This window comes from Triticum aestivum, chromosome 7A, assembly GCF_018294505.1.
Source record: "Triticum aestivum cultivar Chinese Spring chromosome 7A, IWGSC CS RefSeq v2.1, whole genome shotgun sequence".
NCBI lineage: Eukaryota > Viridiplantae > Streptophyta > Magnoliopsida > Poales > Poaceae > Triticum > Triticum aestivum.
In genome coordinates this window covers 621,111,490-621,127,536 of record NC_057812.1, presented here as the reverse complement: position 1 = coordinate 621,127,536, position 16,047 = coordinate 621,111,490, and the positions used below count along the sequence as shown (strand labels likewise).

Genomic DNA, 16,047 nt, shown 5'->3' with positions numbered 1-16,047 from the left:
ATCGATGCTGATGATTGTCTTGTGGATCTGTGTAAACATTTCGAGTGCAGTAACGTCAGGCCTGAGGACTTTGTCAAGTTCGCTTCCTTCCAACTCAAAGATCAAGCTGCAGAACGGTTCCAGCAGTACAAGGATTCCAGAGGTGGACGTGTTATCACTTGGGATGATTTTCGTCGAGATTTCCGAGCTCATCATATTCCGCAGAGCATGGTTGAAAGCAAGCATGCGGAATTCCGCAATCTAAAGCAAGGCTCTTTGTCTGTCTATGACTACAACAAGTTATTCCAGAAGCTTGCCCGCTTTGCCAAGCAGGACATGCCTGATGAGAAGAGCATGATATATCAGTTCAGGGGTGGTCTCAGAGAAGATATTCAGCTCGCTCTTGTTCTCTTCGAGCCCTTGAGTTACGATGAGTTCTACAACATGGCACTGAAGCAAGAGGCTGCTCAGTTGAGGTGTGATGCTTCCAGGAAGCGAGTCAGAGATGTTACTCCTTCTTCCTCTACTCAAGTGGCCAAGCAGCAGAAGTTTTGGCTTCCTCCTCCACCGTTCCGTCAGCCGTATCAGCAGAAGAGCAAAGATGGCAGTGGTTCTTCCCACCCACCCAACCCTGGCTTTCAGAACAAGACTTCGTCTCAACCTCCAAGATCGAGTGCTCCGTATCACCGTCCGCTTTCAGAGGTCACGTGCAACAAGTGCCAAAAGAAGGGTCACTATGCCAAGAAGTGTCTCAACCAGAGGCGTCTTCCTCCTCCTCCTCCTGTCAGATCGGCAAGTACAGCTGTGGTCAAGCATAACCCCAAGCATGCCAAGGTCAACTTGATGAATGCAGCTCAGGCAGAGGACTCGTCAGATGTGATCATGGGTAACCTTCCTGTTAATGATGTTCCTGCAAAATTTCTTTTTGAAACTGGTGCATCGCATTCCTTTTTGTCATGCCCTTTTGCATCGAAGCACAATGTTGATACCGAGATTATGCCCAAAGTCATGCAAGTTGTCTCTCCCGGCAAGCTTTTGACTTCTAGTTTGGTTGCTCCCGATGTCTCTATCACGTTGGGCGATTACAAGTTTCTCTCTTCTCCGGTGGTTCTTGGTAACTCGGATATTGATCTTATTCTCAGAATGGATTGGCTTTCTAAGCACAAGGCTCAGCTTGATTGTGCAACCATGCAGATTCAATTGACTCATTCATCTGAGGATGTAATTGTCTTTGCCGCTCGTGATGATACCATTCGTCTGTTTTCTCTCAATGAGAAGGGTGAATTGGATGTCATCTCTCAAATTCCTATCGTTTGCAAATATCAAGACGTCTTTCCAGAAGAGCTCCCAGGAATGCCTCCGCACCGGCCAGTTGAATTCGTTATTGAACTTGAGCCTGGCACGGAACCTGTGTGCAAACATCCTTACAAGCTCGGACCTGAAGAGTTGAAGGAGCTGAAGAAGCAACTCGATGAGCAAGAAAGAATGGGTCTTATCCGGCCTAGTTCTTCTCCGTGGGTTTGTGGTGTTCTTTTTGTGAAGAAGAAGGATGGAATGGACCGACTTTGTGTTGATTACCATCCAGTGAACAAGAAGACCATCAAGAACAAATACCCACTTCCCAACATCAATGAGCTGTTCGAACAACTCAAAGGTGCTCAAGTATTCTCCAAGCTTGATCTTCGTATGGGTTATCATCAGATTCGCATTCGTGAAGAAGATATTCCCAAGACAGCATTCAGAACAAGCTTTGGTTCATATGAATACACTGTCATGTCTTTTGGCCTCGCCAACGCTCCTCCGACGTTCTCTCGCATGATGAACTTCATCTTCAACGCCTACACCAATGACTTCGTTTTGGTCTATCTCGACGACATTCTGGTTTTCTCCAAGAACAAGGAAGATCATGCCAAGCATTTGCGTTTGGTTCTTGATAAACTCAGGGAACATCAGTTCTACGCCAAATTCTCCAAGTGTGAATTTTGGCTCAATGAGGTTCTTTATCTTGGTCATATCATCTCTGCCAAGGGCATTTCCGTGAATCCTGAGAAGGTGTCTGCTATTGTGAATTGGGAACCTCCTCAGAACGTGAAGCAACTCCGCAGTTTTTTCGGTCTCGCAAGCTATTGCCGAAGATTCGTTGAAAACTTTTCCAAGATCGCAAAGCCTCTCTCTAATCTTCTTCAGAAGCACGTCAAGTACGTTTGGTCTCCGGAGTGTGATATTGCTTTCAACACTTTGAAAGAGAAATTGATCACTGCTCCAGTTCTGACTCCGCCTGATGAATCCAAGCCGTACGAGGTCTTTTGTGATGCCTCTCTCCAAGGTCTTGGCGCAGTATTGATGCAAGAGAAGAAAGTTGTTGCTTATACATCTCGCCAGTTGAAGCCTAATGAGAAGAACTACCCCACTCATGATCTTGAGTTGGCGGCAGTTGTGCATGCTCTTTTGACTTGGAGACATCTTCTATTGGGAAGAAAAGTGGACATTTTCACGGATCACAAGAGTCTCAAGTACATCTTCACTCAGCCTAATCTCAACCTCAGGCAAACTCGTTGGGTCGAAATGATTCAAGAGTATAATCCGAGTATTGAGTATACTCCAGGCAAGGCCAATGTGATTGCTGACGCTTTGAGCAGAAAGGCCTACTGCAACAGTCTAATTCTTAAGCTTTATCAACCCGAGCTTTGTGAAGCTTTCCGCAAACTTAATCTGCAAGTTGTTCCTCAAGGTTTCCTCGCCAACCTTCAAGTCTCTCCTACCTTAGAAGACCAGATTCGCCAAGCCCAGCTTCTTGATGCTATGGTGAAAAAGGTGAAGATTGGGATTGCCAAGAGTCAGTCCAAGTACAAGTGCTACCGCCTTGATGACAAGGACACTCTCTTCTTCGAGGATCGTATTGTTGTGCCCAAAGGTGACCTCCGTAAAGTGATCATGAACGAGGCTCACAATTCTCTCCTCTCCATCCACCCTGGGAGCACGAAGATGTATCAGGACCTCAAGCAAGCTTATTGGTGGACTCGAATGAAGCGCGAGATCGCTCAATTCGTGAATGAATGTGATGTCTGCAGAAGAGTGAAGGCAGAACACCAAAGGCCAGCAGGTCTCCTCCAACCTCTTGCCATTCCAGAATGGAAGTTTGACCACATTGAAATGGACTTCGTGACTGGGTTTCCAAAGTCCAAGCGTGGCAATGATGCTATATTTGTTGTCATCGACAAACTCACCAAAGTGGCTCACTTTCTGCCTATCAAAGAGTCGATCACTGCAGCTCAATTGGCGGAACTCTATACCTCTCGCATTGTCTCTCTGCACGGTATTCCTCAAGTGATATCTTCAGACCGTGGCAGCATCTTTACCTCGAAGTTTTGGGATTCTTTTCAGAAGGCCATGGGCACTAACATCCGCTTCAGCACTGCTTTCCATCCTCAAACAAGCGGTCAAGTCGAGCGTGTCAACCAGATTCTTGAAGATATGCTCAGGGCTTGTGTGATCTCCTTCGGCATGAAGTGGGAGGATTGTCTTCCTTATGCTGAATTCTCCTACAACAATAGTTTTCAAGCAAGTTCGGGCAAGGCCCCTTTTGAAATTCTGTATGGCAGGAAGTGCCGTACCCCTCTCAACTGGTCTGAAACCGGTGAACGTCAGCTTTTGGGTAATGACTTAATCACAGAAGCAGAAGAAATGTGCAAAGTCATTCGTGATAACCTCAAAGCAGCCCAATCCCGCCAGAAGAGCTACTATGATAGTAAGCACCGTGATTTGGCTTTCGAGATCGGAGATCATGTTTACCTCCGTGTCTCTCCTATGAAAGGTACTCGTCGCTTCGGTATCAAAGGGAAGCTTGCCCCTAGATACGTGGGACCTTTCAAGATTGTCAGCAAGAGAGGCGACCTCGCCTATCAACTCGAGCTTCCTTCAAACTTTGCAAATGTTCATGACGTGTTCCATGTCTCTCAGCTTCGAAAGTGCTTCAAGACTCCTGACCGCACCGTCAACTTCCAGGACATTGAGCTCCAAGAAGATCTCTCTTATCGTGAGCACCCAGTTGCTATTCTTGAAGAGACTGAACGCAAGACTCGCAACAAGTCAATCAAATTTCTCAAAGTCAAGTGGTCACACCATTCCGACCGTGAAGCTACCTGGGAACGCGAGGATCACCTCCGTTCTGAGTACCCGGAGTTCTTTCAGTCCTAGATCTCGGGACGAGATCTTTCGTAGTGGTGGAGTGTTGTAACACCCCGGATGTAACTTTCCCAATTTGTACTCCAACTCTTGCCGTTTCCGGCGTTAAGTTATATTTATTTCTCGGGTTCGGGTCTTTGTCTCCATGTGTTGTTTTTCATTGTCTTGCATCTCATATCATGTCATCATGTGCATTGCATTTGCATACGTGTTCGTCTCATGCATTTGAGCTTTTTCCCCGTTGTCCGTTTTGCATTCCGGCGCTTCGTTCTCCTCCGGTGGTCATTTCTAGCTTTCTTTCGTGTGTGGGGATTAAACATTTCCGGATTGGACCGAGACTTGCCAAGCGGCCTTGGTTTACTACCGGTAGACCGCCTGTCAAGTTTCGTATCATTTGGACTTCGTTTGATACTCCAACGGTTAACCGAGGGACCGAAAAGGCCTCGTGTGTGTTGCAGCCCAACACCCCTCCAATTTGGCCCAAAACCCACCAAACTCTGCTCCATCACCTAGAGCGTTCGATCACGATCGCGTGGCCGAAAACCGCACCTCATTTGGACTCTCCTAGCTCCACTTATGCCTATAAATAGACCCCCCCCCGTTTTTCGGATCTCATCCCCCCACGAAACCCTAAAAAATCCCTCGCGCCGGCCGGACATTGTCCGACCCGGCCGGACGCGTCCGCCGCCGCCGCCTCAGCCCACTCACGCGCCGACACGTGGCAGGCGCCACCGCCGCCGCCGCCGGCCCGCCCAGCCCGCGGGAGGCCCCCGCGGCCCGGGTCTTCGCGCGCCGCCGCCCGGCTCCTTCTCCTCACCGCGCCGCCGTCCCTTCCGGCTCCGGTGGCCGGAGCTGCCACCGCGCCACCGCGGGCCGCCTCTCCGCCGCCGCACGCCGCCTCCCCGCCGCCCGGCCGCCGCCCCTCGCCGCCTCCTCGCCGCCCCGGCCCGGCGCCGCCCCGCCGCCTCGGATCCGGCCGCCCCGTCGTCCTCTACTCCGGCCACCACGGCCACAAACTCCGGCGACCTCGACTCCGGCGTGAACAGTAAACTCCGGCGTGCTCCGAAATCCGTGCAGATCTGGATCTGGGATCCTCTTGATTGACTTTTCCCTCCAAACCCTAATTTTTTATGCCTACTTTGACCTGCCGTAAACTTTGCATCCGTAGCTCCGATTTGGGCATATAGCATATCAAAATGTTCGCTTCAACAAGTACATCATTTCATTCCATTGCATCATTTTCATTTGAGTGCATCTTGATGCCCGAAATGCTGTTATAAGGAGGCTTCGTGAGTTAATTGTCAGATCTGCTAGTTCATCTTAGACTTTTGTCATTTTTGCCATGATTATTGTGTGCATGATATGCCTGTGAGTCCTTCATATGTTTTGTTAAGATTTTGTCTTCTTTCCAGAGGTGCAACCCATGCATTTTTAGGATGTGTGTGGTGACTTGTGCAAGCTTGCAAAGTGAGGCACCCGGTAAATCTGTTTTCAGGGACTTAGTAGTTTTCACTAAGTCTGGGATTATTTAGTTCATGATGCCATATGTTCAGCTTGTTTCCTAGTGATCCGTGCCTCTTTTGAGGATGATCAGTAAAGGAGTTTTGTTAATCATGTTATGCTCTATCCATCCATGTCTTTGTTTGCAATTATGGAGCACCCTAGCTTGAGTCAATCGAGCTCTACTTTTGCTTCGTTGTGAATCTGGGCAGATCGTCAACTCGTTTGCGATTTTGCCGATGTTATTGTAGTTGATCCGTGCATGCTATGCCATTGTTCTTGCCATGTCTAGCTTGTATTTTGTGCCTTCTTAATGGATGTATGCTTGCCTTGCCATGACTTGCACCGTAGTGAGTGCATCGAGCTCGTTTACATGCCTTCGTGAGTTATATTTCAGCATGTCTCAGTTTTCACTAAGTCTGAAAACTGATTGTGTTTTAGCTATGTTCGTGTGCCCGTTAGTATATTTTGTGAACCCTTTTGGCCCCAGGTCACTTTGGGTCTTTTGTTAAGCTTGTTGAGTAGCTCCATGCCATGTTCTTACTTGTCTTAATCAGGTCATGTATCATGTTGTTTTGCTGCTCCGAAGAGGGCTTCGTGATCTGAAATTTCAGACAAGTGTTAATTTCACTAAGTCTGGAATCTGTTTTGCATTTGCGTTTTTGCCATGCTTGTTTGAACCTCATAATGGATGAATTGGCCGTGGCTCAGTGCTAGTCTTTTGTTAAGCATCTTGTGTGCATCCCTGCCATGTATTTTGTTGTCATGTTTGGTGGCTGTAGCATGTTCATCTCATTGCATTTAGATGCCTACTTGCTGTAAATCGCAGACCGGTGTCATTCTTAAAACGCTTGCCATTTCCAAACCGTAACTCCGATTCCGGCGTTCTTTATATCGTTTTCAAGCGATTTCATCTCATCTTTCCAGTGGCACCCTTGGAATTCCAAGTTGAGGCCAGGTTCATGCATTTCCTGTCATATCTTGCATTTTGCATCCCGCATCGCATCCCGCATAGCATATCATCATTTCATCATATTGCTTGGTCTTGCACGTGGTTGATTGTATCCTTGTTGCTTGTTTGTCTTGTTTGGGTAGAGCCGGGAGACGAGTTCGCTACCGAGGAGCCCGTTGAGTTTGCTTGTGAGGATCCAGTCAACTCTGACAACTGTGCAGGCAAGATGATCATACCCTCGAAATCACTACTATCTTTGCTATGCTAGTTTGCTCGCTCTTTGCTATGCCAATGCTACGATGCCTACCTTTGCTTGTCAGCCTCCCAATTGCCATGTCAAACCTCTAACCCACCTTGTCCTAGCAAACCGTTGATTGGCTATGTTACCGCTTTGCTCAGCCCCTCTTATAGCGTTGCTAGTTGCAGGTGAAGATTGGAGGCCGTTCCTTGTTGGAACATTTATTTACTTGTTGGGATATCATTATATTGCTATGTTATCTTAATGCATCTATATACTTGGTAAAGGGTGGAAGGCTCGGCCTCTCGCCTAGTGTTTTGTTCCACTCTTGCCGCCCTAGTTTCCGTCATATCGGTGTTATGTTCCCGGATTTTGCGTTCCTTACGCGGTTGGGTTATAATGGGAACCCCTTGATAGTTCGCCTTGATTAAAGCTTTTCCAGCAATGCCCAACATTGGTTTTACCATTTGCCACCTAGCCTTTCTTTCCCTTGGGTTCTGCAGACTCAAGGGTCATCTTATTTTAACCCCCCCCCGGGCCAGTGCTCCTCTGAGTGTTGGTCCGACCGAGTAGACTGCGGGGCCACCTCGGGGCAACTTGAGGGTTGGTTTTACTCGTAGGATGTCTCATCTGAGTGTGCCCTGAGAAAGAGATATGTGCAGCTCCTATCGGGATTTGTCGGCACATTCGGGCGGTGTTGCTGGTCTTGTTTTAACCTGTCGAAGTGTCTTGAGTTACCGAGATACCGAGTCTGATCGGAACGTCTTGGGAGGAGGTCTATTCCTTCGTTGACCGTGAGAGCTTGTCATGGGCTAAGTTGGGACTCCCCTGCAGGGATTGAACTTTCGAAAGCCGTGCCCGCGGTTATGGGCAGATGGGAATTTGTTAATGTCCGGTTGTAGATAACTTGAACCTTAATTAATTAAAATGAATCAACTGAGTGTGTTACCGTGATGGCCTCTTCTCGGCGGAGTCCGGGAAGTGGACACGGTGTTGGAGTAATGTTGCGCAGGTTGCTCTCTAGTTTCTCGCTCGCGCTTTGCCTCCTCTTCTCGCTCTCTTTTGCGAATAAGTTAGCCACCATATATGCTAGTCGCTTGCTGCAGCTCCACATATATTTGCCTTACCCTTCCTATAAGCTTAAATAGTCTTGATCGCGAGGGTGCGAGATTGCTGAGTCCCTGTGGCTCACAGATACTATAACTCCAGATGCAGGTCCAGGTGATTCCGCTCCAGGTGACGAGTACGAGCTCAAGTGGGAGTTCGACGAAGACTCTCAGCGTTACTACGTGTCTTTTCCTGATGATCAGTAGTGGTGCCTAGTTGGGGTTGATTGGGACCGTGTCGCATGTTGGGTTTTCTTCTATTTTGGCGCCGTAGTCGGGCCATGAGTGTTTGGATGATGTATGTTATTTATGTACTTGATGTGACGTGGCGAGTGTAAGCCAACTATGTTCTCCCCTTTATTATTCATGTTACATGGGATGTTGTGAAGATTCCTAACTTGCGACATATGCCTTCAATGCGATTATGTCTCTAAGTCGTGCCTCGACACGTGGGAGCTATAGTCGCATCGAGGGTGTTACACTACCGGAACAGGGCTTCGCCTAAGCACCGCTACGATATTACCAAGGTGGATTATGGTGGAGGGGGGCACCACACACGGCTAAAGATCAATGATCAACTTGTGTGTGTATGGGGTGCCCTCTCCCCCGTATATAAAGGACTGGAGGAGGGGGAGGGGTCGGCCTCTCTAGGCGCGCCCCAAGGAGTCCTACTCCCACCGGGAGTACGATTCCCCCTTCCTTTTGTTGGTTCTAGGAGAGAAGGAAGGAGAGGGAAGAAGGAAGGAAGGGGGGGTGGGCGCCCCCTCCTTTGCTTCTTCCCCCTCTCTTACTAAGGCCCAATAATGCCCATATACCTCCCGGGGGGTTCCGGTAACCTCCCGGTACTCTGGTATACTCCCGGTTTCACCCGGAATCATTCCGATGTCCAAACATAGGCTTCCAATATATCGATCTTTATGTCTTAACCATTTCGAGACTCCTCGTCATGTCCATGATCAAATCCGGGACTCCGAACTACCTTCGGTACATCAAAACACATAAAATCGTAATATCTAATTTCATCGAACGTTAAGCGTGCGGACCCTACGGGTTCGAGAACTATCTAGACATGACCGAGACATGTCCGCGGTCAATAACCAATAGCGGAACCTGAATGCTCATATTGGTTCCTACATATTCTACGAAGATCTTTATCGGTCAAACCGCATAACGATATACGTTGTTCCCTTTGTCATCGGTATGTTACTTGCCCGAGATCCGATCGTCGGTATCTCAATACCTAGTTCAATCTCTTTATCGACAAGTCTCTTTACTCGTCCCGTAATGCTACATACCGTAACTAACTTATTAGCTACATTGCTTGCAAGGCTTATAGTGATGTACATTACCGAGAGGGCCCAGAGATACCTCTCCGACAATCGGAGTGACAAATCCTAATCTTGATCCATGCCAACTCAACAAACACCATCGGAGACACCTGTAGAGCACCTTTATAATCACCCAATTACGTTGTGATGTTTGGTAGCACACAAAGTGTTCCTTCGGTATTCGGGAGTTGCATGATCTCATAGTCATAGGAACATGTATAGTTATGGAGAAAGCAATAGCAACGAACTAAACAATCATCGTGCTAAGCTAACGAATGGGTCAAGTCAATCACATCATTCTCTAATTATGTGATCCCGTTAATCAAATGACAACTCATGTCTATGGTCAGGAAACATAACCATCATTGATTCAACGAGCTAGTCAAGTAGAGGCAAACTAGTGACACTCTGTTTGTCTATGTATTCACACATGTACTAAGTTTCCGGTTAATACAATTCTAGCATGAATAATAAACATTTATCATGATATAAGGAAATATAAATAACAACTTCATTATTGCCTCTAGGGCATATTTCGTTCAATACTCGTATTCCCCTATGGTTCCTCTTAGTGTGCCCGAATTTGTGTAAAATCTTACCGCACTCGAATAGCTTGCTATCTTTCAGCAGTAATTCATCGAGTGAAACTGCAGAACCCCATCCCTCTAATATAAACCTGATTTAGTCGGACATATATTTTTATAATCTAATAAGACATCAAAGGAGTGAAAGCTCTAATAAAAGGATTAACATGCATGTCCGGAGGACAGGGCGGGAGAAACACTATCACATTGAGGCAACATAGCATACAGGCGAGGGCCTTTTATATGATGATGTGGACGGATAGAGAAGGGTTGGAGAGAGCTGGAGGTAAAACATTGAGAGGGAGAAACTGACAGGAAATATAGGGTGAGGGGAAAAGTATAAAAATATTGGGTGTGGGCTACAATGAGAGGGGCAAAGAGAAGAAAAACAAAGAAAAGAAAGAGAAGAGAGGAAATGGAAGAAAGGAAAGAAAGGGAAGGAAAAAAAAGAATGAAAATGAAAATTGTTTTTGTATATCGAGGACGTGCCAAACATGGACAATACTAGCTAAAGAACCCATCCTTTACCAAGTGCCATCACACATGCACTTGGCAAATGAGGACGCTACCACTCCTCCGTCATCCGTGGCAATGAGGGGCACATATCACTGATCTTGTCGGGCGCCCGATTCTTTTCCCGATTTTTTCTATCCAAGACCCAATAAAGGCATGGCTTTGCCAAGTGTCAACCGTTTGTCGAGTGTTTTTTGTTGCACATTGTTTACGGGGTCTTTGCCGAGTGTTCAAGATAAAACAATCAACAAAGGTATGAGCACTCGACAATTGGCTGATTCCGGTAGTGAAGACAAAGGCCATCTAACCGCAGGCACCAAATGTTGGCCCCTTTGCCTAAAACAATGGAATGAAACTAAACCAAATGTCAACATCTAGTCACTTTGACATATGTATTTGGATCGATAGCAATACAACTATACATTTAAATCAAGAAGCACTCCTCGGAAGATGTTCAACATGTTTCTAAAATTCATTGATCCCAAAAGCAACCTTCATGTCAAGCTTCCTATCCTCGAGTTTGATGAACTTCTTCATAGGCACTAGTTGATCCAGTTGCTATGCCTATTGAGTTTCATCCAACAATGCATCATTGTTAAGGGCTTGCTCTATGTTGTTTGGTACAACACGCACATGCTTCCGGTTTAGACAATGACGCAATCAACAAGTTGTAACACTGAAAAAATCAATGAAAGTACCAACATGTAGAGCAACTAGAAGCAAAATTTACGAGCTTTAAGAGTGATGCATTTTCATGCCTTGAAACTCCACACTTTTGGCCAACCAAGCATCACACAACAATTCTTCCTCCTTCGCCGAGTACACAACCATCGTGTTTCCTTCAGAGTCTACCATGGACAGTGGTGGTAGGGGTGGATGGTACCTAGGCGCCCTGGGATCCAGGATGGAACGGTGGCGCATGCCAAGGTGGCATGATATGCAAGCAATTACTCTGGATGCTGATCCTGCAGAGCAGACACCTCCAGCTGTTCAAGAACTGCTACAGGGCGCATATTCTACATTATAGCCTGCAACTAATTCATCTTCTGCTTCTGGGAGATCAAACAGAGCTCGATTTGTTTCTACTAGACGAGGAATAAGGAACATAACCAATACTTTGTTGGAAGGTGAGTACACATCGGGTAATCCACCCACGAGAGCCCAATCACAAGAGGCTCATACAGAAAGCAATCAACCCATAGCCCGCGATCCACAATCTGGCGCATGGGACTCACCCTTGACTTGAGAATGGAAGAAGGGAAACATAGCATGTCATAAGAGCGAGGCGAGGGGCTCCGCCCTACAACGAGAGGGACGCCTCGCGAGCCGGGCTTTGGAGATGAGGCCTTTTGGCGAAGCGAAGTCAATTTCGGGCGACCAAATCCTGAAGAAAGCTCAAAAGCGTTGTTTGATGAGCCTGCGTAGTATTAGGTAGTTGGTCGGGTAAAGGCTGACCAAGCCAATGATGCTTAGCTGGTCTTATCGAATGATCAGCCACACTGGGACTGAGAGGCAAGCGTCTGGCTAGAGTGGTGGAAGTTCGACAAGGCCTAGACGGTGCCCGAGGTGGTTCAACGGCGATGGCGGTGTCCGTGGGTGCATATAAAGAGTACATTAAGAGGACGAAGTGCGGAAAAGGGGCTCCAGGTGGGGTATTTTGGTGGGCTGATGGTGCCGGAGTCTGACGTGGTAGCCGTCCCCTCCCCTATGCTTGGTTCCATTTAGTGGAATTTCGTACGTCTAGACCAATGTAACAATTTTGATGATCACCATTGGATGACATAATTTGTTCAAACCATCTGATTCAGATGTTTGTGGGCAATCTGATGATACTTATTCCCCATAGTTATGTTTCTTTTCATAGTTATGTTGATCTTTTAGTTGACTTCGAAATTTCTGTTTATAGTATACTTGAAAAATAAAAAATAAACTAAAAGTTACCTAAAAACAAACATCAGCGGCACACTACAACGCCTGGAACTGTCCAAGGAACTGACATGCCATCCTCCAACAATCTCACCTTTGGCGGTCTGACAGGCATTCCGAAAATGAGACCACGTTGTCACTCTTCTGCCAGTTGCGTCGAGGAAGGGCACATATCACTGATTTTGCCGAGCGACCAATTCTTTGCCCGTGTTTTCAAGGTTTTGTCAAGTACCAACCGTTTGTAGAGTGTTTTTTTTCTTGCACTCCGTTTAGGACTTGTTCGGTCGCAACAAAACTGAAGGGGATTGAAGTGGATTGGGGTGGACTAAATCCCATACAAGTCAAAATCCCATCCAATTCCCTTCAAACCTCTTCAATCCCCTCCAGGATAGGTTTAACCGAACAAGGCCTTAGGGGTAGGGCTTGTGGGGGTCGGGGCGGTGTCTTTGTCAAGTGTTTTGACATAACACTGGACAAAAGTATGAGCACTCGCATACTAGTGAGTCGTTAGTTATACTATGTAATGCTTTTGTTATTCTCTAGAGTTATGTTTATTTTCATAGTTATGTACTTAGAGTTATGTTTATTTTCATAGTTATGTACTTATGTTGACCTAGTTGTTGAGTTCTAAATTTCTGCATATACTACTTGATGAAAAATTAGAAGTTACTCCTACCTAGAAAACAAATAAAACAGTTGACCCATCAGCGGCATGCAACAACGCCTGCAACGGTCCAAGCAACTGACGTGCCATCGTCCAACTTTCTCACCTTCGGCGGTGCACCCCGCCCCGACTCCGGCAGACCGCCAGGGCGCTTACCAGCCGCACCGGCGTCGCTTGCGGCCGCCATGTCGAGCAGTATCCCCGCCTGCTCGATTAACGTCGCGAGCCCTCTGAACTCCCGCTTCGCCCGCTCCACGGACTCCGCGGGCTCCATCGCCACGGCGTCGAGGAACTCACGCAGCTGGCGCCGGCTCAGCCCCGCCAGGTACCTCGTCACGGCGGCGCTGGGCGTCCCGGACACCTGCGACGCGGCGTGCGCGGCGCCCTCCACGCCCACGGGCAGGCTCGGGTCGTCGCCGCCGACGCGTCGGCACCCTTGCTGCTGCTCCGGTGCGGCGATGCCGACGCGGAGCGCGCGACCGTGGAGCGGGTGGCCGTGCAGGTTGCGGCAGGCGCTGCGGGCCGTCTCGTCGTCGAGGTACTCGCAGAAGGCGAAGCCGCGGGGCCTGCCGGTGCCCTTGTCGGCGGCCACGCGGAGGGAAACCACGGGGCCGATCTCCTCGCACGCGTCCCGGAGCTCCTCCCCGCTCGCCTGGTACGGGATGTTGCCCACGAACACCACGCTGCTGCAGCGGCACGACGTGGCGGTGATGTCGTCCATGGTGCTGGTTGCGCGGCCGGATTGCTCTTGGTTTAGATGGCTTGATTGAAGATTAGTGCTCGTAGAAACTTAGGTTTATAGAAGCGGCTCCCGCGCCGACCTACGGTCGGGGACAGAGACCGGCACATTGGCGGTAAGACGTGTTCCTGTTGGAATTGAGGACTTCTTCCAGGCGGCTCGTGTCTTCGAGAACATTCTTCCCTGGCAGTTGTATTCGGGCACGGCTTTGTCGTCGGTAGCGACTATGTTGATGGCATGCTGATCGCACACGTTTTTTTCTTTTTCTTTTTATATTTGGGACAGTACAAAATACACATGTTATAACAAATTAGTAATTTTTTGTAACAAAGTGTTCATCGTGCATTTAAAAATGTAAATGCAGTGTGAAAGAAATGTTCGCTCTATTTTTAGAAAAATGTTCCTACCATTCAAAAAAACATACCAACTTTTCAAAAAATGTGCACATGACATTTGGAAAAAGCTATGCAATCTAATCAAAATGTTCGTTTTTTAGTGGTGTAAATAAATATCCGTGTAATTAAAAAATTGTACCGCTCGAAAACCATGTATGTTACATTTAGAAAATGTTCACGCATTTTAAACATAATGTTTGTGACATGTTGAAAAAAAATATTTATCCTATGTAAGCAAATATCCGCATAGTTTAAAAAACGTTTCATATCATACAGAGAAATGTTTCGACATGTATTTGAAAATTTAAACATATATAAGAAAATTCTTAGATGTATACATAAAATGTACAATGTGTATGAAAAAAGTATACATGAAAACATATATTTTGCAAAAAAAGAATTTGTAATCATGTTTTAAAAATATGAAATTATGATAAAAAAATATTCCTGCTGTATACGAAAAATGTACAATGCATATGAAAAATATAGACATGTGTTTGTGAAAAGAAGGGAAATAAATAAAAGAAAACCTTACAAAACCAGAGAAAGAAACATAGAAAACCGAAAGAAAAAAAGAAAGCTAATATGAAAATAATAATCTCTCCCTAATCTTTCCCTATCTTTCTAATAATAAAGCACGGATTGACTCCGTGGGTTCACCGTCACAATACGCTTTTTCCAGTGACTTTACGCTTTTAGTTTTTTTCAACACGTTCATGTTTTTTTTAAATCCAAGGTGGTACTAATCCCGTCTGTCTGTCAAAAACAATTCGTTTACTTTGGTTTTCTCTTTCGTGTTTGACTCACACACGTACCTCCATCTAGACAGTTCCTACGATAAGATTTCAAACTGGTTATACCCTAACCCCTACGATAAATATCAGATAAGAGGGAGGCGGTCGATACCGTAGAGGAAACGGCCGGCCGATTCCACATGGACGACGGAGCGGCTGGAGGAGAAGCAACACGTGAAGCGGCCTGTCGAGGAGGAGTGCGGAGGGAGATCCCATGGGTAGAGCGGAACGGCCGGTCCAGGAGGCGCGCTGAGGCCGATCCCACGTGGACGACGGAGCAGCCGATGGAGCAGGTGCATGGAGGCCGATCCCATGGGGACAAGGAGAAAACTCCTGGAGGCACGCGGACACCGGGAAAGCAAGGGAAACCATCTAAGAGGTACGTACCAGTCTGAAGAGATTGGACGCGCGGCTGTGCTGCGGTTGGAGTTACGGACTTCTGGGCACTCAACTAGGATGGACAGGCGCTGTGTTGTTCGCCGACGTTGCTTACCCAATCCAGCTGTCCTACACTTCTCCGCTCGCGGGCATGTGGAACCGGGCGCGCAACACAGGTCGGGGCGCTTAATCCGAACACAAGGCCGAGATAGCTTCATCCAGACCATGAGTTGAAGGTAACACTTGTGTACAAAGCTAGCTACACGAGCTAGCTACCTAAGCTTTTGTATCGGCTTCCTTGCGGACAGATTGACGAGGAACAGGCACTCGTGAGGACCAGAGCTACCGATGCACGCGACGCCGGCTCCGTTGCACACGGCAGATGATGCAGACCACACAGGTTGTCGCCTGAACTGTCTTGTCTCCTGATGATGAGCACTTTACTTATCCTTCCTATGCATAATTGAACAATGGGTTATGATCATTGTGTAGACTTCTCGAAGCATTGATTATATTTCCGATCTGCACATTAGTTGAAACACAATTACACTACGTATATTTAGTGAATTTGCATACTATTTTTGTTTGAGTAGAAGAATATTCCCTAACTTTAAATTGTCTATCAGAATATAACGATGTTGATTCCTTTGATATGTGGACTGGCAAAAGTGATTATATTTTTCATGACTCCTTTGTGCTATTTTCCTTTTCTACAGTATTTGTTGCATCGCGTGTACTGAGAGGAGAGCTTCAACAATCTCAAGTT

General features: G+C 47.0%; 1 protein-coding gene across 1 annotated transcript; it reads right to left on the bottom strand.

The window, feature by feature from the left end:
* Nucleotides 1–12,348: 12,348 nt before the first annotated feature.
* Nucleotides 12,349–13,802, bottom strand: LOC123153279 (cleavage stimulating factor 64-like). The gene has a single exon (XM_044572475.1). It carries the CDS (start codon nucleotides 13,694–13,696, stop codon nucleotides 13,016–13,018), a length of 681 nt encoding a protein of 226 aa, XP_044428410.1. The 5' UTR covers nucleotides 13,697–13,802; the 3' UTR covers nucleotides 12,349–13,015.
* Nucleotides 13,803–16,047: the final 2,245 nt, after the last annotated feature.